The 26,029-nt window shown below is 41.9% G+C and overlaps 1 protein-coding gene across 1 annotated transcript in view; it reads right to left on the bottom strand.

The window, feature by feature from the left end:
* ANKFN1 (ankyrin repeat and fibronectin type III domain containing 1) overlaps positions 1-19,226 on the bottom strand; it is a 359,995-nt gene extending 340,769 nt beyond the window's left edge. The window contains exon 1 of the mRNA XM_003817411.4: positions 19,084-19,226. Coding sequence (XP_003817459.3) covers positions 19,084-19,104 — 21 coding nt within the window. The 5' untranslated portion in view covers positions 19,105-19,226. The remainder of the gene's footprint in view (positions 1-19,083) is intronic.
* Positions 19,227-26,029: the final 6,803 nt, after the last annotated feature.

The raw sequence follows: 26,029 nt of genomic DNA, 5'->3' as shown, positions 1-26,029 counted from the left end.
ATCCTGGGCTCAGCCTCTAGACTCTGAGTTGGCACCTCCCATGTCCTGCTCTTGGGACCAATAAGAGCTCTCACTGCCACCTCCTAGCACTGAGCATGGCAGCTTTCATGGCCCTGCCTTTTGTATCATACTGAGCTTGTCACCTGCTTGCTGCTTCCTGGTCCTGAATCTGCTGGATACAGTTCCTCCCAGCCTGATGTCTTGGTGTTTCACTTGATATGATAATTAAAAATCAGATAAGTGAAAGAGTGAGAAGAAGATGCTGCTTGCAATCAAGGATACAGAATAAGAAAGCTACAGGAGCTGTTGAGGGAAAGAGGAGTAGACATACCATTTTCCCTAAAGTTAAAAGGCAAATAAAAGGAATAGGGCATCACAGCCTTTCCAAAGGATGCATTCTTTCAAATTAGACAGGCATGCATTTGAAATCAAGTTCTGCTTTGTCTCATCAGAGGCTAAGAGTTATTTATCACGTTGAGATTAATTTTTCTCATTCATAAAGTGAGGATAATAATACTTACCTTTCAGAAAAGCAGAAAGTATAAAATAAACTATATTAATCATTCATGTATATAACAAGAACATGGTAAACCTGCAATTAAACACAGAGTTGTTTTTGTTTTTTTGCTATTATTATTATTGTTCCTGATAACAGCAAATACCAAAGGATGCTGGGGATTAAGTTCTAGAAGATCTTGATCAAGGAGGTTAAATGTTAGGGTGATAAATAGAAAAGCCAGGACAGAGACCTTCCTTGATTCTTTTGCTAGCCCTGCTAGCTAGGAGTTTCTTCCTTAAGACCTCAGGGTATGTCTGGGTAGAGTTTGCATTGCAATCACTTGTTTCCCTGCTGTTTTCTATCTTCTCATCTGTGCCTGGACAGTTTTAATGGGTCTGTGTGAAGACTCAGACTGAGTATATGTGACCCAGCTGTGGACAGCCTCTTGTTTCAGAGAATTGGCCTCTTCTCAGAGGGATACCAAAATGAAGAAAACTTTTCCTTGGCAGTTTCTACAAAGTGAAATGCCAGTCCCCAGCCTTTGGATTTTTTTCCCCTTCTGTTCACCCACACTGTTTATGGAAAATGAATCATGCCACTCATTCACACAAATGGAGAGGTAGTTTGGGGATAAACAACACAACTTCCTGGAATGCCCTTGGCTGCTCATCACACTGCTGTTATAACCATTGCTATAGACCGTTGGTTTGCAGAGAGCCTCCTGGGGTATAGAAGGTGCTGCTTAGGTCAGAGGGAAAAACACAGGCTCCTGGCCCATCCACTAGGCTAATTAATCCTGGAGACAGGATTCCACTCTGTACATTGTTCCTTCCCTGCCATGAATCAAAAGCACTGGCTCCGGTCTCCCCAGCACTAGTCCCTCACTTCCTTCAAAAGGGAGAGTGAGTACAAAAGGCCTGGGGAGATGGAAATAAGATAATGCTTCCTGGTACTTCCACCTTCAAATGGAGGGTTCCTAGTGAAGCCCTGAGGCCATTTCCCATATTATGCATTTCCCCACCAGTGCCGGTCCCTGCTTCCTTCAGACTCTCATTGAGTTTCTAACTCCTGCAAATAACTTTCTTGAGGATCAGCCCCTGCCACACCTGGTCCTGAGAAAGCTTTACTATGCCTGCTCTCCATTTCCTTCCAGCTCCCCCAAGATAAGTTTAAAAGTTGTTCTTATTCCAGAGACTTACATCAACTTGAGAAAATAGGGATGTATGTGTGTATGGCGGTGGTAGTAAGGGCAGGTAACTAGATATATAAATATGGGGACTATACATATATATATATGTGTGTGTATATATATGTGTGTGTGTGTGTGTGTGTGTGTGTGTATAAAAAATATTTTTTTTTGACAGCGTCTCACCCTGTAGCCCAGGGTGGAGTGCAGTGGTGTGATTTTGGCTCACTGCAACCTCCGCCTCCCAGGTTCAAGAGATTCTCCTGCCTCAGCCTCCCAAGTAGCTGAGATTATGGGCATGCGCCACCATGCCTGGCTAATTTTTGTATTTTTAGTAGACATGGGGTTTCACCATGTTGGCCAGGCTGGTCTTGAACCCCTGACCTCAGATGATCCACCCGCCTTGGCCTCCCAAGGTGCTGGGATTACAGGCATGAGCCACTGCACCCGGCCTGTTAGGTTATTTTAATACATTTAATGAAGATTGGCATTAAACACATCCCGATACTTCCTGATGATCCACTTAGCTCCAGCAACCTGTCTGCCTCCTGCAGACTCTGTCGCTCCCTCTCTGAGTTCTTATAGCTCTTATACGTACTCCCGTATTTGCATTGGTAATTATTGGCTTAGGTGTCTATCTTACTCTCTGGGCAGGTATCCCTGAAGGGGCAGGGAGCCTTCCTTCTTCCTCCTGGAGGAGGAATACAGTAGGAGCTCAATAAATGTTGACTTACTGAGTGAATGGGTGCCTTCACTAATCATTTTCTTAGACTCCAAGGTCATTTTTTGAATATTCTTCCATATTCGTTTTTCAAGATGGAGCAAAGAAGGTGAATGAATCCCTCAGTCTTAGAACAAGGGACACTTTCAGGACCTGGGATGGGGGCTTGCAAGGTCTTTTTTCTTCAGCACAGCTGCCACCGATCCATGTGGATTTACCAGATCGACCTGATCAGGGCCTCTGTCTGTTAACCCAATCTCTGCAGTCTAAGCTTCTGGATAGATCATCAGATTGACCAAAGTCAATGTACCCACTTGATTAGGATTACAAAGAGCAGCCTTAGGGGACTTGCTCTTGCCTGCTGCCTCCCCAGCACAAGCTCCTTTAGGGTTTGTCACTGAGGCTGCCAACAGGGCAGAACAGGAGTAGCAGGGCAGCTTGCCATGATGTGTTATTAACGTCTCTACACTGAGCCCTCAGGATGACTTGGCGCTGTCTCCTGGGATCTCTAGGAAGCCTGCTCTGCCACTCTGATCAATGCCCATCTTACTTTTCTGCCTTTCTTAAATCTCCAACTCATCCTGCTACCCTCCATCCCTTTCCTTCTCACTTGGTGGATGTACTACTTCATAAAAATATTAGAAGGCTGGGCTTCATTGCTCATGCCTATAATCCAGCATTTTGGGAGGCTGAAGTGGAAGGATCACTTGAGGCCAAAAGTTGGAAACCAGCCTGGACAACATAATGAGACTTTGTCTCAATAAAACATTAAAAAATTAGCTGGATGTGGCGGTGTTCCTGTAGTCCCAGCTACTTGGGAGGCTGAGGCAGGAGGATTGCTTGAGCCCAGGAGTTCAGGGTTATAGTGAGCTATGATTGTGCCACTGCACCCTAGCCTGGGCAACTGAGTGAGATGTCTCTGAAAAAAAAAATAATAATGATAATAATTTTAAACGGAATTAGAAGCTCTCTAATGGAAATTAAATTTTTCCTGCCAGGGCTACACACCTCCCTGCCTCTGCACACTTCCTCTGCGCCTCTCCTTTAGCTTCAAAGGAGAACATGCCCCTTCTCTGGTCCAGGGCCAGGCCTTCAGATGATTTCTGGATATGCCTCTTTGATGCTCTCTAAAGACCATTGTTTTCCCCGCTTTCTCTTACATCTCCAAACTCCCCCTGCCTTCTGGATCATTCCTCACAGTATTCAAGCAGGCTCGGTTCCCTCCATATTAAAATGAAAACAAAACAAGACTCCTTTGAAACCACATCTCAGCAAAGGCAGTGATCTCTAGTCAAAATTCTAGAAGCAATGGTCTAAGCCTACTGTCTCCACTTATCCATTCACTCCTCAACCTCCCTTTCCAAATAGCCTCTACCTCTCTAAAGTAACTGTTCCAATTAGGGTGATGTTGGGATTCATTAGCACCTGTATGAAACCAGCATCATCATGCTAAAAAGATGCCTCATAATAATAATGAAATATAGGCTTATCAATAAGTTGTGTGAATTCTAAAAGCATTTGTGAAAACAAACAAACTAAACCAAAACTAAACAAGAAAAAACAAAGCTAAGAGCTTACGATGTCTATCGATATTCTAGATATGACAATTATCCAAAATGGTAAGTTGGTCTTGCAATTGATTATAACCACAAAAATACATTTCCTGTGAATTTAAAATAGCCTATGAAAAACAATTGCAAATTTCTTATTTAAATTATTTAGTGAATATTTACTGAGTAATATGTGCAAACACTTGAGTTTGAAATGAAAAAGGAATAATAAATACATATACAACTTGTCCCAATTCATTAGGAAAAAAGGAGGAAAAACACCAACAGTTGCTGAAGTCCTGTCCTATCTGCCTGATGAGGTTATTATATTTCATTCTCCTAAGAGTCCTACACAGTAGTCACACTAGTCATTATTATCCTTATCAGCCTTTTTTTTTTTTTTTTTTGTGACAGAGTCTCACTCTGTCTTCCAGGCTGGCAGGATCTCCTCTCACTGCAACCTCTGTTTCACGGGTTCAAGCAATTATTGTGCCTCAGCCTCCTGAGTAGCTGGGACTACAGGCATGCACCACCATGCCTGGCTAATTTTTGTATTTTTAGTAGAGATGGGGTTTCGCCATGTTGGTCAGGCTGGTCTCAAATTCCTGGCCTCAAGTGATCTGCCCGCCTTTGCCTCCCAAAGTGCTGGCATTACAGGTGTGAGCCACCACGCCTGCCTATTCATCAGACATTTCTAGTGGTCACTGACATCTGGTTCCCCTCTCTTTCTGAGTATGTGGAAGCCTGTGTTTTCCAGGCCCACTGAGGTTGGGTCTATGACTAAAAGTGACATAGGTCACTTCTGTGTTGGCCATTAATTGCTTAAGTGACAGCCTTTACACTCTCTCTCTCTCCCTCTTCCCCTGCTGTAGCACTGGAAGTTTCCACGTGATCCAGATGACATAGTTGTAAGGTGGTGAAGCCTCCATCAGCCTAGGTCCCTGAGTGACTACACGGTGCAGAGCTTCCTGCTTGCCTGCAATGGATATGTAGTACAAGTGAGAAACTTTTGCCATGCTAAACCACTGAGATTTTGGAGTTGCTACTAAACTATAGTGTAGTACATTTGAATATACACAATGAAGGTATTCAGGAGTCAGGTAACTCACCCAAAGTCATCTAAGGCAGAAAAGTGGGGCTACAAACCCAGATTTAATTGGGCTCCAAAGTTTGCACTGCTTTACCACACCATGCCAGCTTTCATAATTATGTGAAGTCCTTGGCATACAATTGGAATTTAATAAGTATTTTATCCCTTATTATTGTATTATTAGTACTGATAGTAACTTAGACATTTTCAACATTTGAGCCAAGGTTTTCAATTACATATATATATATATATGTATGTATATGTGTGTATATATGTATATATGTATATATATGTATATATGTATATATACATACACACACATACATACACACACATCTATGCACACACATATGAATGTATATATGTAACATATATGTATACATGATATATGTTTATATAGCATGTTTAACATAATATTTATGTGTATATGTATATTTATTTAACTTCCACACTAAGCTCATGAGGTAGATCTTAGTAACTTTCTCTCTTTATCTCCATTTCTTCCTTTCTTCCTTCTGTTAAACAAGTCATTATTGATTTTCTAAGCTAGGCCAGGCATAGCACTAGGGGCTGGGTATATAGTGATGGCTGATCCAATAATTAAAGAGATTCAGTGATTTACCTCATGACAACTAATGGGAAGAACTGGACTTTGAACATAGGTTGTCTGATTTTAAATTTCAGGAGTTTATAATCTAATGGAAGGCAAAGAAAGCTACACAAATATTCAATACAGCAGTCAAAAAGCTCAGAGAGGGGGTATAGGGTTTGTCATCAATAAATGTTATAACTAAACAAAAAAATACTATGGGGATTCAGGAGTCAAGGGCATGGTCATGTCCAGCTTCAAGGGAGAGTGGAACTCACCTCAGCTTTGTAGGGTGGGTCAGATTTTGACTGAAAACTGTGACTGAAAGCATTTTAGGCCATTCCAGTGGCCTAAAATGTTCAAAATGCATTTAGAGGAACTGTTCAAAATGCGGTTGGCTGCAGTATGGGCTTCACGTTAGAAATAGTAGGTGGTTAAGATGGAAAGAGACTGTAGAGTTGTGGAATGTTAGAGCAGGAAGCAACCTCAGAGATCATCCCATCGAGGGAGGTAAAGGGCTTTGATTTCAAAAGTTAACTGGTCTGTTGGAAGTGACGGCATGGATGATTTTGAAACTTATTAGCGCTCAGTGGGAAAAAGCCAAAGATCAATTAATGATGAATTCCAAGGACACTATAGGAAAGTAGTGGTGCCTGAATGTCATTCATCTGGCATCTCTGATCTTGTCCAATCACTTCATTCATTTCACATTCAAGAAAACTGAGATCTAGGGAGGAAAAGCAACTCTTCAAAGGTAACTACAACCTAGAGAGGGAAAGTAGCTCTTCCAAGGTCACATGGTTACATTGTGGCATAACGAACTAGAACAAAGACCATCTGATTTCTTTTTTTTTGCATTTTTTCTTCACACTAGGCACCAGATTTTGGAAGATCTAGTGCATTTGAACTATTGGTAGGTGAGAGGGAAGCTCTGCAAGTTTTTCAGCAGGGAGATTGCATTGAAATGATGGTGAGAGTATGGTAGGCAGACTGACATGTGGAAAACAGAGGCAGGGAAGGGTTAGGTAAATTCCCAAGGAGAATTAGGACTCATGGACTAGGACCTTAATTGGGCCACTAGAGGTAAAAAGGATGGATGAGTGTGATTTCAGCAGAGGAGGAACAATTCTTGTTGTTAGTAACAACACTGGCACTGTTGTTCATAAACAGAATCAGATCCCTGTTCTGGAAAGTGATGTTGAAAAGAACATTTTCCTCCAGAAAACCCAGACTAATCCCATGTTTCAACAATCCTTGGATCCTGTATTCCAGGCTGAAGTTGATTGTTTCTCTGAGTGCCAAACACCCATATGAAAACTGAAAAAAAAATGAGTCCAACATCTGAATGTTTGGTCTATATGACGCCAAGCATCCCACGCGGCCGATTCAGAGGCAACAAGAGGGTGTGTGGTGCTGACTGTTGGTGTAGACATTTTATAAATTCCACTAGAACTCTGAAAAATTTGGGTATGTAGAACATGTTACCTAGACAACATTTATTTGAATCCTTTTGGCAGATCTACTTCACTTGACAAGGAAATGAGACATAAAGCATACCCTATCTCATTTAAATAAAATCCTCCTTAGAATAGTGAGTGGCCTAGTTAATAGTGGTCTTGTGTAATATAGAATAGCAGTCTATGTAATAGCAAGTATAATGGCATGGAACACTGACTCGACGGGTGATTATGAAATATTTTCTTAAAAAAAAAGTAATTGGTAAGCCATGAGCTAGATAGAGGATGGTATAGCAAGAAACAGGTCGTATGTGACCTTAAAGGAATCTGCATTTGGATTTACTCAACTTTAAAACATTTAACAGAATGAAAGGCACGTAGCAGTTACTCAAGCAATACCAATTTTCATTCCATGATACTGACACAGAGCTTAAAGTTCATAAGGCAACTGGAGTGAACCTATTTTACAGGATGAAAAGCAAATTAGGTGGGCTCTGAAACATTAACTAAGTTGTCCAGTGCCACCTAACTAGCAAATGATGGGGACCAGGTTTGATGCCTTTTGGCTCTAAATCCAGTGTACTTTTCACTACACCATAACAATGAGCATTTTATGTATATTACCATTTCTTCTTCATAGGTTATAATTTTGGCAGTCTGTACTGGATTTTATTTTCCAGTGTGGCTTGTGCAATAGTTATCACCATCAAGTATTTTCAACTGATAGAACCGATTTCTATTGAGAAACAAATTGATGCATTATCCTGAGAAACTGGCTGAAATTTATGATGAGAGGCCCCAAGAATAATCTACAGGTCACAGACAATTTTCAACTTGGAATCTTGGGGGCATTTGACTGTGTTAAAAAGACTTTGCTATTTTCAAATAAAGAGGCTTTCAGAACTTCCAGATTGCTGATATTAAGAAAGCTGTGTCTCTAAATCTTTTTTTCACTTAATTAATTCATTTCTTCATTCAATCATTGATCTAGCCAGTAAACATTTGTGCCAGCTACTGTGCTACAGGCTGGAGAATAAGAGGTGAGATAGACAGTCCCCACCCTCAAGCAGCACAGAGTCTCAATAGAAACAGACAAACTAGCAATGAATTAGGGTACAACATGAGAACAGATCCAGTAGAGATGGGCAGCGAACTATGGCGTGTTGAGGAAGGGCATCTGACTGAGACCAAGGAGTAGGGAGATGGGCAGAGTATTCCCAGAGGATCTGGCATCTAGGCTGAAATGTAACACATGAGTAGAAGTCATCTAGGTGTAGAGGAGGGTGGAATGCAATGGAGGTCTTTCTGGGCCAAGGGAGCAGCAGATCCAAAGGCACAGAAGGGTGGAAAAGCAAGGTGAGTGGAGTATGTGGCCAGAGTTGAGGGGAATAAAAGACAAGGCTGGAGATATGGATGGAAGACAGATCATGAGAGGCCTTGGGGGTCCACATTTTTACTGTTTGACTCACATGGGGGATTACTTTTTACACCAAAGTCACACCTGCTATTGCTGATGCAGATTTACCCAAATTCCATGATGATGTGTACAAACACCAAAATACACACACCACACAAAACACATCACATTATGCCTACACTGAGGAAAGAGTAATAAACCAAAACTGTTCTGCGTGTCTAGATGCTTTCTCCCTCATAGATGGGAGTTGGCACCTTCAGTCATGTAGCTTGTGTGTTTGTTCAGATTGTCTTCTAAGTCTGATGGATTAATATTCACAGGCATTGGAAGGGAAGGAAAAAGAAGTCAAACACTATTAGGTAGAGCTAAATGGATGAGTTCCCATTGATGGGCAGGCCTCTGCTGTGCTACTTTTCCCCCTACAAAGATGTCAACAGCATAAACTACCTCTAAACTTTCAGGAGTAAGCTACCTCTCAGTTTCTTGGTCAGTAGAAATCTGTTGCCAAGGGCACATCTTTCCAAGGAAACATAGGTATGGAAGTATGAAAGTCGGCATGGGTCATGGAGGAAGCCCACAGGTATGTGTGCTGAGAAAATGTGAATCACAGAATTATAAACCAGCGGAGCTGGAAGTTTTAGGAAGCAAGCTAGATAGCCCAGGAGCCAGCCAGGGCTTTCTGCACCGCTACATGACTATTACTTGCTTCATGTATTGCTCGAGGCTGGACAGTGTCAAGTTTAAACAGTGGCTAGTGTCCAAATGAAAATCTGTATGCGTAGTGGAGGTAATAATGAGTCATTTCTGCTTGGCTCTGCTCTTAGAAAAATCTCTGTGAACAATGTTATAGGCAAAACTGGCACCTCGGTTAGAAAGGGTTTTACCAACTTTCATTTCTTAAGGTTCAAGTATGGGTTTAAAAGAGAAAGAACGGGTTGGGGGAGAAAAACCTGTTTATCTCTGTTCTGATGAGCTCAACCAGCAAGTGTGGAATGTTAAATAACTCTGTAGACTTTACTAAGTGATTACTCTTTTTTTTCTCTTTTTTTCTTTTTTTTTTTGAGATGGAGTCTCACTCTCGTCACCCAGGCTGGAGTGCAGTGGCGCGATCTCGGCTCACTGCAACCTCTGCCTCCAGGGTTCAAGCTCTTCTCCTGCCTCAGCTTCGTAAGTAGCTGGGATTACAGGCGCCTGCCAGCATGCCTGGCTAATTTGTGTACTTTAGTAGAGACAGGGTTTCACCATATTGGCTAGGCTGGTCTCAAACTCCTGACCTCAGGTGATCCACCCGCCTCAGTCTCCCAGAGTGCTGGGATTACAGGCGTGAGTCACTGCGCCTGGCTGATTACTCCATTTTCACTAAAAGTGTTATAGATAAAATAGGTGTTTGCTAATTGATATTTCCACTCATTTGTGTTTACAACATGCAGTTACAGCCTAAATTTTGTTCCCTCACCCAAATCCATATGTTGAATTTCCACACCCCAGTACTTCAGAATATAATTCTATTTGGAGATAGGGTCTTTAAAGAAGTACTTAAGTTAAAAAACAAAGTCATTAAAGTGGACTCTACTCCAATATGACTGTGTCCTTATAACAAGAGGAAATGTGGACAGATATGTATGGAAGAAGGACCACACGAAGACCCAACGACAGGATGGCCATCTATAAGCCAGAAGAAAAGCTTAAAACAGACCCTTCCCTCATAGTCCTCAGAAGAAACCAACCCTCTTGACACCTTGATCTTGGGCTTCCAGCCTCCAGAACTGAGAGACAATAAATTTCGGTTGCTGAAGCCACTCAGTCTATGGTAGTTTGTGAGGCGGCCCTAAGCAAATAAACATAGATGCATACTTATTATGTATAGATATTATTAAGTTTATAATGTGGATATTTTAAATTTGGTTACAGAATCCTGACTTCTTTTAGGTAGGGGAGAACTACCTTTCCTTAGTTTTATGTATTCTTGGTGAGACACTAAATAAGACCCCCTGCCCTGACTACACTTGGGGGTGGGGTGGACATGTGACCCAAGCTAGGCCAATCAGACTCTTTTCTGGGACTTTGACTTTGAAGTGGAACTAGGATGAAAATAACAACAGAAACTTACTCATGGTACTGATCAGTGAAGCTGGTAAAGTTTCTGCTCTCACATCTGTGTTGCCGCCTGCATCCTGCATTTTGGCAAGCATGGTTGTCCAGCATTCCCATAGACCCTGAGAACTGTCCCAAATCTCCTACAAATTATTTTCTTTTAAGTTAGGAAGACACATTTTCTATAGCTTGCAAGCAATTATATTTCTAATTCAATTCATGAATTTTTTTTTTTACTGAAATCTAAGAGAAAAGTTAATTTTTTTAATTTAAAATCTTTTCCTTGTCTAGGTCTCTTTTAATCCTCTATAGGGTTTATGCAATAATTCATCATTCAATAAATGTTTATTAAGCAAATATGTGTCACACATTATGTTAGCTGATTTCATCAAACAAAAAGATGTTCTGAGTAATGTGGGGAATTATGGAAATTTAGAAATTAGTTATTTCATATATCAACAAATTGCATTATATACAGCCTGTATAAGTTTGTATCAGCAGCTCAAGCAAATTTCATTTAAACCTAGAATTTTTAAATCAGGAAGTATTTATTGAGTACCTACTGTGTACGAGTTTCATATCAAAGTAATACAGAGTGGGATACGAAATGGAAATAATGATTATCTTCCCTGAACGCAGTTACTAGGACCCCTTCAGGTACATTTCTCAATTAGTAAACAAGAACAAGTTCTATAGTAAATGCCAAACCTTAAGACAATGAGAAAAGTTATTCTGAATCCTGTTAACCCTAATGATACTACCACGATAGAATTTGCTGTATTTATACTATGCTAAGCAATTTAATGCATAATCTCATTTAATCCTTACAGCAAAACTCTGAGGTCGATACTATTACAATCTTTATTTTACAGAGGAGAAAACCGAGGTTGAATGAGACTAGGAAACTCTCCAGCAACCTTTATAGTTCTTAAAGTGGCATACAAATCTCCTCTAATTCTATTTGACCTTTGGCATCACCACCATCTCAAGTATTAGAGGCCAAAAGAGCCCTCTGGTTTTTTCGAAATAGTTATCAAAACAGAACAACTTCACACCCCAAGGTTCAATAGCATTAGAACCTGTGCACTATGTGCCACTGTCTCTTGTCTTCTCCTGGGTTTAGAACTTTGATTTATTTGATCATTCCTTCTTCACCTCTAAGGTATCATTACTGTTTTATTTCTGAGCCTGGAGGGTGTGAGCTTTGGCAGCAGTCTCTACCAAGACTGGAATTTCAGAATAAATCAATAGGCATCTTCCACGGGATTCATTACAATGGGATTTCATACTTATCATTACTTGGCTCCTAGACTAATTTAATGGAAGCAATCGGCAGCTCCCATCTCTTATAAAAGTTTCCATAAGACAAAACATGAGAGCTCTGTTCCATTTTTTTCCTGGAACTCTTTATCTCTTATGAGCATCAGTAATCAAAGTGGCATTTACTAGCTTGGCAAATGAATAAACCTTTACTTTCCCACAAGTTCAGTTGTAGGCATCAAGCTCTCCTAAAGTTTCCATAGCAAACAGACCGCTGAATGTAGTGGAAAATAAAGAAAAAGAAAGAAAAAAGAAAAAAGAAAGAAAGGAAGAGAAAGAGAAAAGAAAGTTAGCTATAAGGAAAAACTGTGTAACAAGGACCACACTGATCCTACATTACTTTCCTAGAAACTTGCAGAGTTTGTAATTTTTATCATTTACCTTTCTCTCCACTACACCAATTCCTAGGGGAGGGTTCATTTTTTATTCATTCTGAAAGTTTACCATCAATCATCCTCTTAAAGAGCTTGCCAGAAACTTGGACAGAGCCTCATAATAAAATTGCAGAGACAGAGGACTAATTGATTTCTATAAATAATGTTTAGCTGTAAAGATATGAAAGGTGGTTAGAACCACATGTATTAATCTCCCTTTTGCTCCATCTGTGTCTGCAAAAGCAGACTGTACCTTGACAAAGTACCCTGACTATTTTGCCCTGCAAACACACAGCAGGAGATTAACACCAGATGGCCCACCCCTCCCATCTCTCTGCCCTGCCCTCCTGCCCTGCCCCCAACCCTGGTCAAATCCTCTAATTACTCCTATCCCCTGCCCCGCCCTGGCCCCCTTGGTTATATCCTATAATTTTAAAATGGTATTTCCATTACTATCCCTGCTCTAACAACATGCAGGAAAGCTGACAGTGCCCCATTTCTCTCTGCCCCTCCATCTTTCTGTCCAACAAACAAAAATACAACCCGAATCTCAAATGCAAAAGCATTTAATCAGACTGCAAGACTGACGATGTTCAAGAAAAACAGTAACTACTGGTGCTAAAGAGTTATTAATACGTGTGTCTTGGAAAGGGGGAGGGTAGAGGTTAGAGTGTGTCTCCAATGGACACTGTCAGGTACTACTAGCTTTAATCACATTGCATAAAAACACTTAGCAGTTATTACTTGTCAACATCTTATAAAATGGGAACAAAATTATATCTGGGGAAATATATGCTGGTTGGACAAAGATAATGCTATCAATCTCATATTTATTTCAGAGTTGCTGAAGAAATGTTCAGAACTCACAGAAGTACTATCTGCTCAGGCTAACTGTGATATGCTGAAATAAAAGGCAAATTAGAGACAGGGCAGAGGCTGTGATAGATGTTCAATTCTAAATTATGAAATTAGGTCATTACAGACTCAAGTGCTGATTCATAAGGGCAGCACTGTAGCCTGTTCAGTCAATCAGCTGGTTCCAATCCCAAGTAAACACAAAACAAAATGCCACACTTCACATGGAATATCATTTTCTGGATATTGATTAAATGCAGAATGATGACTTTCATTCAGGAGACAGCTGAAGTTTTCACACTAGACAGAATTCAACAAAATTGGCCCATTTCTTCCTCTTCTTCTACTTCTTCTTCCTCCTCCTCCTCTTCCTCTTCTTCTTTCTTCTTCTTCTGCTTTTTTTTTTTTTTTTTTTTTTTTTGGCCTAGACCATTCCTAGACGGTGGTAAATATTTTGTATCAATAAGAATGCTAGGGAATCTTGTTAATGGGGCAACACAAATGACTAAATTGCTGTAAATAAAGCAATTCTATATTAGTTTACTTCTGATGGCATCAAGTATTCCTGATAATTATCCTACTTGAAATATGGTAATAATTTGAAAAGCTTTCACACATACCTTCCTTTTCTGTAGCTTTTCATGTGAGGCAGATCAAAATTCCCCAAAGCTTTTATTTTAGGGGGGAAAATACATGCGGTGTTTAGCAATTTTAGCCTCAGTAAAGTTAACCACACTTATAAAAAAATCATTTATTTTCAGCATAGGCTCCTCTATAACATTCCCTCCCTCCCCACATGCTGTGTTGTTGTCTGTCTTTACCCCCTTGAATCTGCTTGCTCAATTCATTTCAGCAGTTTCTTATTTTGATGGTACATTCCAAGAAAGTAGAGGCTGTTCTAGCTCCACTTGCTTTGTCCAAGCCCCCAGTGGCTTAATGAAGGCTGCTAGCACTGATAACAGGCAGCAGTGTTTTAGATTTGCTGACTTTTTCTTATAGTTTCATTTCATTTCATTTCTGCTAGGGCCGTAACCTCATCTAAGCACCAGGATGGAAGAAGGCAAATGGAAGGGAATCATTGTGGAGGCTAAGATTGCTTTTCTTCTTCCCTTTTTTTAAAAAAGGTCTTGGGTTGGGAGGATGAGCCCATGTTGGAACTGGATTGTCATGCCACTTGAACTCAGTTACTGACCAACTTCTAGGAATTAGGCAAGATAACCATTGGGGTGTATGTGAGGGGAGTTGCTCAGCCTGTGAATTAGCTTGAGTGTTAGGGCACTGGGTGACTGATCCAACCCCGAGTTCATGGTGTTCAAATGGCTGAAGCATTCCCAGCAAGTGAAAAATTAGCACATCTGTTCATTGGATCAGTGGGAGGAGCCTACTGAGCCTGAAACACCATGGCAGATGCATCTGGCGGATTATTTAGCATTCCTGAAAGCTGGGGTGTTCTGCATGTAGGCTGGCTGGAAAGTTATGAGTGCCAAGAAATACATGGCACTATATTTATATTACCTGGAGTTGAAGAACTGTGTAACCTAGTTTCCACTGCTTAAGGCAATAAGCCTGAAAACGGGAGTGGAGAGGAACAGGTACCGGTAAAGCTAAAGTTCGGATTCCATGTATCCAATCAAGTGAAGCCTCCACTGCTTTCTGACCTATAGATTTACACCTACAAATGTACCCTCAAGCACTAGATTAAAACCTTGAGGTAGGTAAGTAATCACTTGTCAAGACCGAATGCATCAGTAGGTTTAAAGGAAGTGGAGTCCACGTAGGAGAGCCTATTTAAATGCCTCAGTGGGAACTTGGAAATCCAAACACCTGAAGCCAAGCTGTGAGCTTCTTGAGTGCCAGGCAGGGAAATAGTCCCTGGTAAGACGCCATAGTCCACACATACTCCTAAAGTCTCGAGAGAGGAAGGAGGAGTCGCCAGGAAGACCCATTTGCATTTGAACTGTGGTCTCTGGGAATAAGCAAGCATTGTTTCCCAGTGTGCTAATGATGGTCATCCGAGGGTATAAAGTGATGAGCAGCCCTGAGGTCCAGCTAATCCCTGATAGGTGTGTCCCAGAGAGACCCACTCAGCAGTGCACATTCAAGTTGTGGTCGTCAGATAAAGCTGCTGCATTGCTCATTTCCTGAGCCCTCTACATTCCTCCTCACCTGTTTTAGATAGCTGTCTCTGGGGTCTGAAATAGTTAAGAGCAAGTATTTGGGATTCCCTTCTTCTCTACCCAGGTACCATGCCCAGAGTCCCCATCCTCTCCCTTTGCTGTCCCCTGCCAGGTGACCAGTGTGTTTCTGCTGGCTCCCAGTGGCCTGAGATCTCTCACTGCAATATTCTACCAGGACAGTGCTCTCCTCAAAAGAACCTCTGAATCCCACTGTTTTGGAGACCTAGAGAGGCCAGCCTTTCCTATTTGGTAATATCTAAGCTAAATACAATAAAGCCATGCCAATTAAGGGAGAAGAATGGTGTAGATGGGGGGCTGGCAAACTTTTTCTGTAAAGTTCTGGCAAGTAAATATTTTGGCTTTTTGGGGCTATACTGTCTTTGTTGTAACTACTCAACTCTGCTGCCCTGGTGTGAAAGCAGCCACAGATAGTATATAAATGAGTGAGCATGGCTGTGTTCAAATAAAACATTATTTATAAAAACAGAGGGCAAGCTAGGATTGCCCTGTGGGGCTGTAGTTTGCTAACTCTAAGCGTAAAAGAAAGAACATGAGGCAGGAACAAAGAACCTGGCCCCTAGACACAGCCCTGAACTTAACCAGCTGCAAGACTTGGCACAAGTCACCTTACTCCTTCCTTTTCCACCTCCCACGTTCCCAAAGGGAGCAAGGTATAAAGAGGATAATATATGAAACCCACCATGCATCTTACGTTTCCAGTTGTCTTGCTCATCTGTGGCCCATAGTGCAAAGGTCATGGGATTAGTTTGGACAATAACACTATCATTTTAAGCAGCTGCTTTGAGATAACATATGTAATCTCTCTGCTTTCATCTTCACAACTCATTGAGGTAGATAATGTGGTCCCTCTTTAAGAGGTGAGGAAACAGGCTGGGAATGGTGGCTCACACCTGCAATCCCAGCACTTTAGGAAGCCAAGGTAGGTGGACCACTTGAGGCCAGGAGTTTGAGACAAGTCTGGCCAACATAGTGAAACCCTGTCTCTACTAAAAATACAACAATAAAAAAATTAGCCTGGAGTGTTGGTGCATGCCTGTAGTCCCAACTACTCGAGAGGTTGAGGCATGAGAATTGCTTGAACTCTGGAGGTGGAGGTTGTAGTGAGCCAAGATTGCACCACTGCACTCCAGCCTGGGTGACAGAGTGAGACTCTATCTCAAGGAAAAAAAAAAAAAAAAAAAAAAAAAAAGAGAGAGAGAGAGATGAGGAAATGGAGAAGAGGGAAGTTAAATAACTTGCCCAAATTACACAATAGGTCAGCCTCAAGATCAGGATTCAAATCCAGGCCTATCCAACCACATCCAAGTTTCCCAGACACCATGTGACTTCCCACGTAGGCTGCTTAGTTTCCAAGCCCTTCACTCTAACCAACCACTTTGCAGATATCATCTATAGAACACTATTCTCTGCGCATTTGCCGGAGTGATCAGATATAATTATTTCTATGTAAAAATTTATCCAATGGCTTCCCATTGGTCCCTATCATGACCTACAAGGCCCCTGTGATCTGTGTCATCTCACTCCAACCTTCTGACCTCTCCTCTCTGCTTCACTCTGTTTCTGCCCCAGGCACCTTGCTTTGCCTTAAGACATGCCAAGCTGACTCCCCAAATCAAGAGCCTCATACTTACGGGGGTCCTCAGACTCAAGCCAGTGCTATTCTCCCACTGTAAGCACAGCTTATTCCTTCACTTAATTGGTGCCTCAGCTTAACTGTCACCTCCTCAAAGAGAACCTTCCTGACCACGCTATCCAGAAAAAAGGAAAGTTCTTGGCTTTCAATAATTACCTGTTGATTGTCGAATAAATGAAAGACTATATTGGAATGAAGAGACAGAGCGTGGCTGGCTTAGGACCAGCTGCTTGGCACATTCCAAGGGCAGAGATTCAGACCTCTCAGCAGTGAGAAGCCTTGTCTCATGGAAGAAAGGTAGTTTGCTTGCCTGTATCAGAACAAATGACAGTACTGCTTTGTGTCATCTTCAAAAGTACCTAATACAGGAGAGGTGACACAAAACTGGGAGAGATTAGTCTCATGACTCTGAATAAATGTCAGAGTTACAAGGGACCTGAGGAGTCCTCTAAGGTCCAGCATTTTCCAGCTTCCAGTCTCTGAGCCACTTCTTGCTCTACTTCCTCCTCTGTCTGCCATGTTCCTTTTTGCAGCAGCTGTTCTTGACCAGGCGGGCCTCCCTCTCCCAAACCCTCCTATCCCCCAGGGTTGAGGGGTGCATGAAGGCTTTAGATAACTACTTTTGTTGGGAAAACACTGTTCTCGTTTAAACTCTGTCACTTCATGGATGAAGAAACGGAGTGTTAGAGAACTGAAATAGTATGGTCGAAGTTCTGCCACTAATTAGTGTCAGACCTGAGCCTAGAGCCTAAGTCTTCTGACCACAAGACTAGTCCTAGCTCTACACTTCATGGAACAAATGGTAATCATACCCCACACTGTTCATTCAATTCAATTCTACAACCATGAATGGAGCCCCCCAAATGTACCTGGCCCCTAACTGGTTAGAATCAGGGGCAAAATATTGAAAACTGTATAGTTCCTGTCCCCAAAGGGTTTACTGAAAGTTTGAATACATAGTAAAAGGAATAATTTTTTTTTTTTTTTGGTGTTGGCATATTGGTTAATAGGTTAATGCAGTAGCCAGTTTAAACTCAGCGAGTACTTCAAGATACCTTCTCAGAGGTTCCATAAGCAGTTATGCTTAGGCCTCACTCTGGATGTGATTTTATAAGGAAGGAAGGAAAAAGAAAGAAAGGAAGGAAAAGAGAGAAAAGGAAAGGAAAACTGAACGGTGCTCTGGCCTCCTCCTTTCATGCCTTACTTGCACTTATCTCTGGTTTTTTCAAAGGTCTTAAGCTTCAGGTTCATTCCTGAAAAGCTTTTTGGTAAGGTCCTCACCTACTCTGAACTCCTGAGGGGAAGTGAAGTAGCTGAATAAGTTCCTCCTATTAGTATCCCCTACCAGGACCTCAGCCAGGACTTCAATAATAACCTTCTGAATTATTGTAGAAACCTGTGATTAGTATTAACCAAGTCAATAACAGGCATTTCCTCCATCAACCAAAGGCACATTTGAGGTCTTCTGGACCAATCTGGGTCAGTAACAGGGATTCCGATACCACCGACACAACCCACAGGGTTAGTATGTGTCAATCAGTTCTGTCCTGCCTAGCCCTGGCTCAGCTCTTCAGAGATGACCTCTTACAAAAAAAAAAATCCACTTCCAACTTTAGAAAAAATTTTACTTCTCCACCATCATGACAATAAAGTCCATAAAAAGTGAGAGAGAGAGAAGGAGAGAATCCATGTGGGAGACAGTGAGAGCGCGTGAACAGTCAGAAATCATGAGCAAGAGTTGGCATTAACATGGAGACAAGTAATCCCTGGTTTCCTTGCTTTATATAAATAAAATGATAAGGATAAAAGAGAAAACAGACCATAAAGTAAAAACTTGTCTCTAGAAGCCTCTCTCCTTTCATCTCCCCATTCTCCCACCTCCCAAAAGACAAAGACACACATTACAGACCCAAACTACTTCAGATCAACATTTGCCTGTTTACAGAAATGAAACCAGCTTTCCCTCTGCCTGACCATGGATGCTCACCAGCTAACGCCCGAATTCACTCGCCCACTCAACTCACATTTTCCTGCCTGTTGAATGCAAAACAATGGCCTCCAAACACCAATTACCGATATTTAGAACTATTGTTTTCCTACCCTGGTTAGAGACGCCTCCATGAGAGACACGGGACTGAGCTCTCGAGTTGAAAGAGGACCTGGGGGGTGGAGGGAAACCCCTTTGCGAATGTCCACACGGTCCCGTTGCCAAGGGAACCCTGGCTTTATCCAGGGAGACTGAGCATGGCTGCCTCTCCCACGGCTTGGCTCCAGGAGTGTCCAGATTACAGTGCAGGGTCAAGAGGAGAGGCAGGGGAAGTGCCACACAGGCTTGGTGACAAAGAAATCGTTTTCAAAGAATGAAAGAAATGGTGAAAAATATCTTAGGAGGTGCCCAGTGGGGAGGGAATAAGTTTATTGATAATGCTGCGATCAGATTTGAGTTGGTCTTTGTGCCCCTGAAAGGGGTGGGATTCGAAAGTATATCTGAAAGCAGACAGGGTGGGAAGGAAAGAGAGAGTGAGACTGAGAGAGGAAAGGTTGAAAGGGGTGGGTTTTAGCCTCCTTCTGCGGATGCTGAATACTAATCAGGTAAACAATTATTTCATTAAGATGCTCAGTTGAAGCTTTGGAACGGATTATTTTGGCTACTGGATTGGTTGGAGGAGCTGTCTGGCTGTTTCCTAGAAGTCTGGTGGGAACTGGAGGGGAGATGATAATATAATCTTGATAGTCGAGCAAGTTTTTATTTGGCCTGCACTTTAAGGGCTGAGTCTGGCCTTTCTTTTCAGAGTGAAATCTCTTGGGAAGTGTGCCAAAGGAGGCACATTATGTGCATGCTTATTTTGAAAACCCATTTGTCAAAGGAGGAGTATGTTGAGCAGTGGTTTGGAGAGTGTGATTGGACCCTGATTCCTCACCTAGTGCCTGGCACAGTGTAGATGTTCAATAAAACATTTGCCACCTGAATGGTTGCTGAAGGAAAACTTGTTTCCAGCAACTTGCCTGTCCAGCAAGGATGAGTACTTTGAAGCAGTTGAGGCTCAGCGGATGTGGCTTACCTATTGACCCACAGATGAATGGGAACAAAATAGAGGACTTGAGCCCAGAGCCCCATTACCCTTGATCATGAATGTCTAATTGCTTTTTAAAAAATAGAGAATTCAAGGGAACTCTCTATCTAAATGTTGCTGCTACTATACAATAGGAAAAAAAAAGACAAGTAAATGAAAAGAAGTAATAATAGGTATCTCTGCAGGTGATCTGGGCTTAACATGGAGTGAGGATATTCGTACTGAGTTACAGTGATGCACTCAGAAAAATTAAACACACACACACACACACACACACATACACACACACACATATATATATTTCCCTGCAAGATGGTGAGCTTCTTATATTACTCATCTTCCAAGGCTTAGCTCTGGCATCAGTTACTCCAGGAACTTTCCATTACTATCCCCAACCTCAGCTTCCATAGTACTTTTTACGGTTTTTCCTCAGAATGCTTATCAAATGGATTTAGTTGTTGCTGCATGTGTACATAATCACAGGAATGGCCCTCTACCAGAATGGAATCTCCTTGATGGAAGGCACCATGCTTCATTCCTTTTCTTTAAAAAAACTCTTTAATACTTAGTAAAACGCTTGTTACATAGGAAGTGCATGATACATATACTCAAGAATTGAACAGCAATGAGTCAATTTGTGAGTGTTTTGTTGAGTGTCAGCTACATTAAGCTCAAGGGAAGATTCAAGTCAAGGTGAAGGTATAGTATCTGCCCGCTTCAAAAAGTTTAAAATCTATGTAAGGTGAAGGTGACTTGGTCTTTAATGTTACTTAGGCTTATTGCAGTAAGTGTAGCTGAGAGTAACAGAAGTAATGCTTTTATTTAATGGATAAAAACCAGCTCTCTCAGTGGTGCTGTTGGTCAGATTGTGGCTATGAAACCCCAGAAACTCAGAGTTGCAAAAAGGCCCAGTTAGGCTTGCATGGTACGTGCTTATTTCTTCTTTTCAATACCCTTGGCTTTGTCAGCCCATCTACTCTAAAGAGGCCCCATTTAAGGGCGTGTTTCCTAGTAGTAGACAGGCTGGAAATAGCCCCAACCCAGCACTTTCTCCACTCTACCATGCTGCTTATTTTATAAAAAGACTAATCTAAATCCAACAAAACCTACTACCAAAAAATGCACAAATTACAACTGGCACATAGCCACAAACCCAGCATTTTAGACATTCATATCATTTGGGAATATCTGGACCCAGATTTGCTTCTTATTTTCTTCAGGGGATGATGACACAATACAAACTTTGCATGGCTGACTGCACTAACCAGGGGAAGATTCCAACCAAAGGGAGCAGGTCCTGTCCTCACTGCACCTTCATGATGAAAACAGCAGGTAGAGGGTGTTAGGTGCCAAAGTGAGTAATAGAGGACCAATGCTATAAGGTCATAAGGAGGTCACAGATGAAGACTGAGGACCAGAGAGGTGGCTGCACACTGAGTGAGCAGAGATGGGACTACACTCTTAGCCTGGAAACACTCAGCCACAACTTCCCTAGTGGGCTCCCCATGTCAGGTCCTTGTCCCTCCATCCTGCCTCTCACTCTGTCCCCAGAGTGAGCTCTCCAGGCTGATCATTCCACCTGGTCAGGTCACTCTATTCACTTCCCCGGTGTCCCAAATCCTTTCCCAAATAATCAACTAATTATTTCATCACATTCTTTCTCTTGCACTTTCCTTTGCCAATATGTGACTCAAGTGACAGCAATGTCACTGATATCTCCCTGAGTCAGCTCGCAAGATCACTCTGCTTGGGCTAGGGAGTGATAAGCAAGACATCATGGAATGAGAGTCTTGGTGGAAGGAGGCTAACCTGGGGTTATGTTACACTACAGTGGCAGGAAGGGACAATATTTTGGTGCTCGGCATTCATCATAAGGTGCTGAGCATTTTGGGAAGAGAATGTGATGAGCAGAAGAATGCCTAAAGGAAAGGGAAAGGAATTAGAATTCAGTTGTATCTACTACCCAAGTGCATTTATAACTTGTGGGCACCAACTAGCTTCTGCTTAAACCAATACCATTACCACACATTGGGATCTCAAAGTTAAATGCCTACAGAGGCCAGCTAAGTGAGACAAATGAGGGCAGTGGGCTTTGTGTCAGGTAATAAAGAGTGGTGGAGACTGTGGCAAAATAAGGACCGAACGCTACGTCTAAAGGGGGTATCAGTAACCCAGCTCCAGCTGCTTACTGACATGTGGGGTTCTGACCCAGGACTGCCATGTCTTTTCATATTTTTAAGAGAAGCTAGAAATGTGAAAATGTGTGAAATTTCCCAACTTAATCATGTTGATTCCAAGTGTTAACAAACATTGTGTAGGTCAAAGAAAATTACATATTGGTGGACCACATCTAGTTTCTGGGCTGCCACTTTGTGACCTCTGCCCTATATGGAACTTTCCAGTGTGTGCATAGGTGTCTGCAAGCAGGGATTTGTAGCTGTTGTCAATAATTCAGGCCAAAAAACTTACGTAGAAATATTCTTAGGGTAACAGAGAGTCATAAAAAATGTCAACATGCTACTCAGCAAAAGAGAGGGTGATCCAGTGAACTGATAGAAAAGAATAGAAAACAAAATAATATAATAAGATCTACACCTCCTCAGAAAGCATGGCTTTGTTTGAAGTGGTGATGGGATTGATAAAGGCTTCCTTCCAACCCTGGAAGCTGGACAGCTCCAGAGGCAGTCTTCCCGAATCCTCCTGCAGGGAGGCTGGGCTTGTGGAGGGGTAGGGAGGGATGTCGTCATGGAGAACAGGATTGCCATGCCAGGTGTGTAGACACATGTGTGGCTCAGCACAGGTTTTTCTTTTTCTCACTGGCCTCAAGAATACTTCTCCCAGCTCTTAGCCAGCATAACCTCAAGGCTTCTCATCTGGGGAGGGACTGAGAATGGTGAAATTCTCCTTTCCAAGGAAGCTCTTTCTTTACCTGTGACCACCTTTAAAGGCACTGGCACAAGTGCATGTGGCCCAGTCATTCACAGTGGCTGCCCTGCCTCTAGCCCTCTCTGTTTAGGCCTGAGGAGGAAACAATGCTGGCCTTCAAAACCCTTTTCATATCCTTTCTCACAGTGATGATACTGTGACTGTACCTCCTGAGAACTTGCCGTTGGTGCCATTTCAGCTCTTCCTTTTCCTTTAGTTATGATTCAAGTCTCACCAGTTATTTTTCTACAGAGCTTACTCATCCCAAGACATCATTTTCTATTTCTACAGCCACCATCCTTTATCCAGGTGCCCAAGATTTCAAATTCCTATTACTATTTATGGCCTGTGAAAAAGGGGTTTCCTGCCTCCAGTCTCTCCCCACTTGCCCCAAACACCACTTTCATCATGTAATCTCCTTCCCTATTATTTATTATCTCAAATTAAAATACACAAACATGACCTGAAAAGACTACCCCCTCTCACCCACCCCCCCCACTGCCTCCATGTACAGCCTATCCAGTTACCTTCAGGCAACAGAAAGAGAATATATTTTGGAATCACACAGACCCAAGTTTATGTCTTGACTCTGCCATTTGCTCCCCGTGTGACCTGAATGAATTATATAACCTCTCTTGCCTGCAGTTACCTCATCTGAATATTGGGATAAATAATACGTACCTTTCATGGTTGTTGGGAGAATGACATAAGCAAATGTGTGCTACCTCATTGTAAGTACTCAAAAAAATAGTAGCAGTCATTAACATTACTCTCCACAAATGTAGCCTTAGAGAGACAAAATAAGAGGGTGTTTGCATCTGTCAGCACATGATAGAAATGTCAAAAGAATCTGAAGGAAAGTAAATAATTAATGGAAATGTGCAGTTATTTGTTCTGCTATTGGGCAAAAGAAAACTTTTAAGAATTTATCAAAAGAGAAGATAAAAGTCTACTGCTACCAAGTTTTGCCATTTTTTTTTTCCTCCTAAACATTTTAGCTGTGTCATACCTATGTTCTCCTCCAACACAGATAGGTGGTTCTGATCAAAGTCCCTGCAGGTCCCCTTGTAAACGACTAGAACATGCTCAACCTTGTGCAATCTGACCTGCAGTCACCTTCCACCTTCATAGCACAATTAAGCATGGCAGAGCGGAAACATGTGAATTGTCTGAGGTCAAACATACCCAAATGTGAATCCTGTCTCTATGTCCTAGCTGTGGGACTGCAAGCAGGGTATTCAATCTCTCCAAGCCTCAGCCTCTTTCCTGCAAAATTAGGAGAATCATCCCATTCGTGTAAAGAATGCTAGATTAGTGTCACTTCTAAAGGGATTCACCTATTTTAACTATGCAATAAATGTTACCTCCCATTTTGTTTCCATTTAAGTGGACGCCAATGTTTACATCTGCTAAGAAATTTCCTTGATCAAGTCCTCTAATGCTAACTGCTACTTTACTCTGCACCCTCACATCAAACGAAATTTTAAAATCTTAGAGTTACAAGAAAAAAGAGTTTTTGAGTTAGACAGACTTGGTTTTGAATTCTGGTTTCAACAATAACTAGCTGTGTTATCTGGATAAGTCTGTTTCTTTATTTGTAAGACAGGAGTAACACCAGTTCTTCCTTTAGAGAGCCCTTATGAAGATTCAATGAAATAATGCTTAGAACAGGATCTGGCAGAGAAGAAGGATCCAGCAGAGGGTAGCCACCCTTATTAAAGTGGCAAGTAGAAATTGTAGCTAACAGGTTGAGATTTTTATCTTAACTTGACACAAATAGTCCATTCCCATAACCTCTCTGTTTCCATATCTGGAAACTGAAAGTCATACACCTGCTTTATATCCCAGGAATCTTCTGAAGATGAAATAACATCATGGATATGAAGATTTCTTGAAAAATGAAAAGTACAGTGATAAATTTTGGCTGTGTCCCCACCGAAATCTCATCTTGAATTGTAGTTCCAATAATCCCCACACGTCAAGAGTGGGACCAGGTGGAGATAAGTGAATCATGGGGGCGGTTCTCATGATAGTGAATTAGTTCTCATGAGATCTGATGGTTTTATCAGGGGCTTCCCCTTTTGATCAGTACTCACTCAATCCTGCTGCCCTGTGAAGAAGGTGCCTGCTTCTCCTTTGTCTTCCACCATGATTGTAAGTTTCCTGAGGCCTCCCTAGCAATGTGAAACTGTGAGCCAATTAAACCTCTTTCCTTTATAAATTACCCAGTCTCAGGCAGTTCTTTATAGCAGCATGAGAATGGACTACTACAATAAATTGGTACCAGTAGAGTGGGGTGCTGCTATAAGGATACCCAAAAATGTGGAAGGGACTTTGGAACTGGGTAACAGGCAGAGGCTGGAACAGTTTAGAAGGCTCAGAAGAAGACAGGAAGATGTGGGAAGGTTTGGAACTTCCTAGAAACTTGTTGAACGGCTTGACCAAAATGCTGATAGTGGTATGGACAATGACATGTCCAGGCTGAAGTGGTCTCAGATGGAGATGAGGAACTTGTTGGGAAATGAGGCAAAGGCAACTCTTGTTATACTTTAGCAAAGAGACTGGTGCCATTTTGCCCTTGCCCTAGAGATCTGTGGAACTTTGAACTTGAGAGAGATGTTTTAGGGTATCTGGCAGAAGAAATTTCTAAGTGGCAAAGCACTCAAGAGGAAGCAGACATAAAAGTTTGGAAAATTTGCAGCCTGATGATGCCACAAAAAAGAAAACCCCATTTTCTGGGGGAGAAATTCAAGCTGGTTGTAGAAATTTGCATAACTAACAAGGAGCTGAAAGTTAATCACCAAGACAACGAGGAAAATGTCTCCAGGGCATGTCAGTCCCTCCTATCACAGCCTTGGAGGCCAGGGGGTAAAAATGGTTTCCTGGCCCAGGGCCTCCCTGCTTTATACAGCCTCAGCACACAGTGCCCTGCATCCCAGCTGCTTCAGCTCCAGCCACGGCTAAAAGGGGCCAATGCACAGCTCAGGCCATTGCTTCAGGGGCTGCAAACCCTAAGTCTTAGTGGCTAACACATGGTGTTGGGTTTG

The sequence above is a fragment of the Pan paniscus genome, chromosome 19, assembly GCF_029289425.2.
Source record: "Pan paniscus chromosome 19, NHGRI_mPanPan1-v2.0_pri, whole genome shotgun sequence".
NCBI lineage: Eukaryota > Metazoa > Chordata > Mammalia > Primates > Hominidae > Pan > Pan paniscus.
This window is presented reverse-complemented; position numbering and strand designations above follow the sequence as displayed.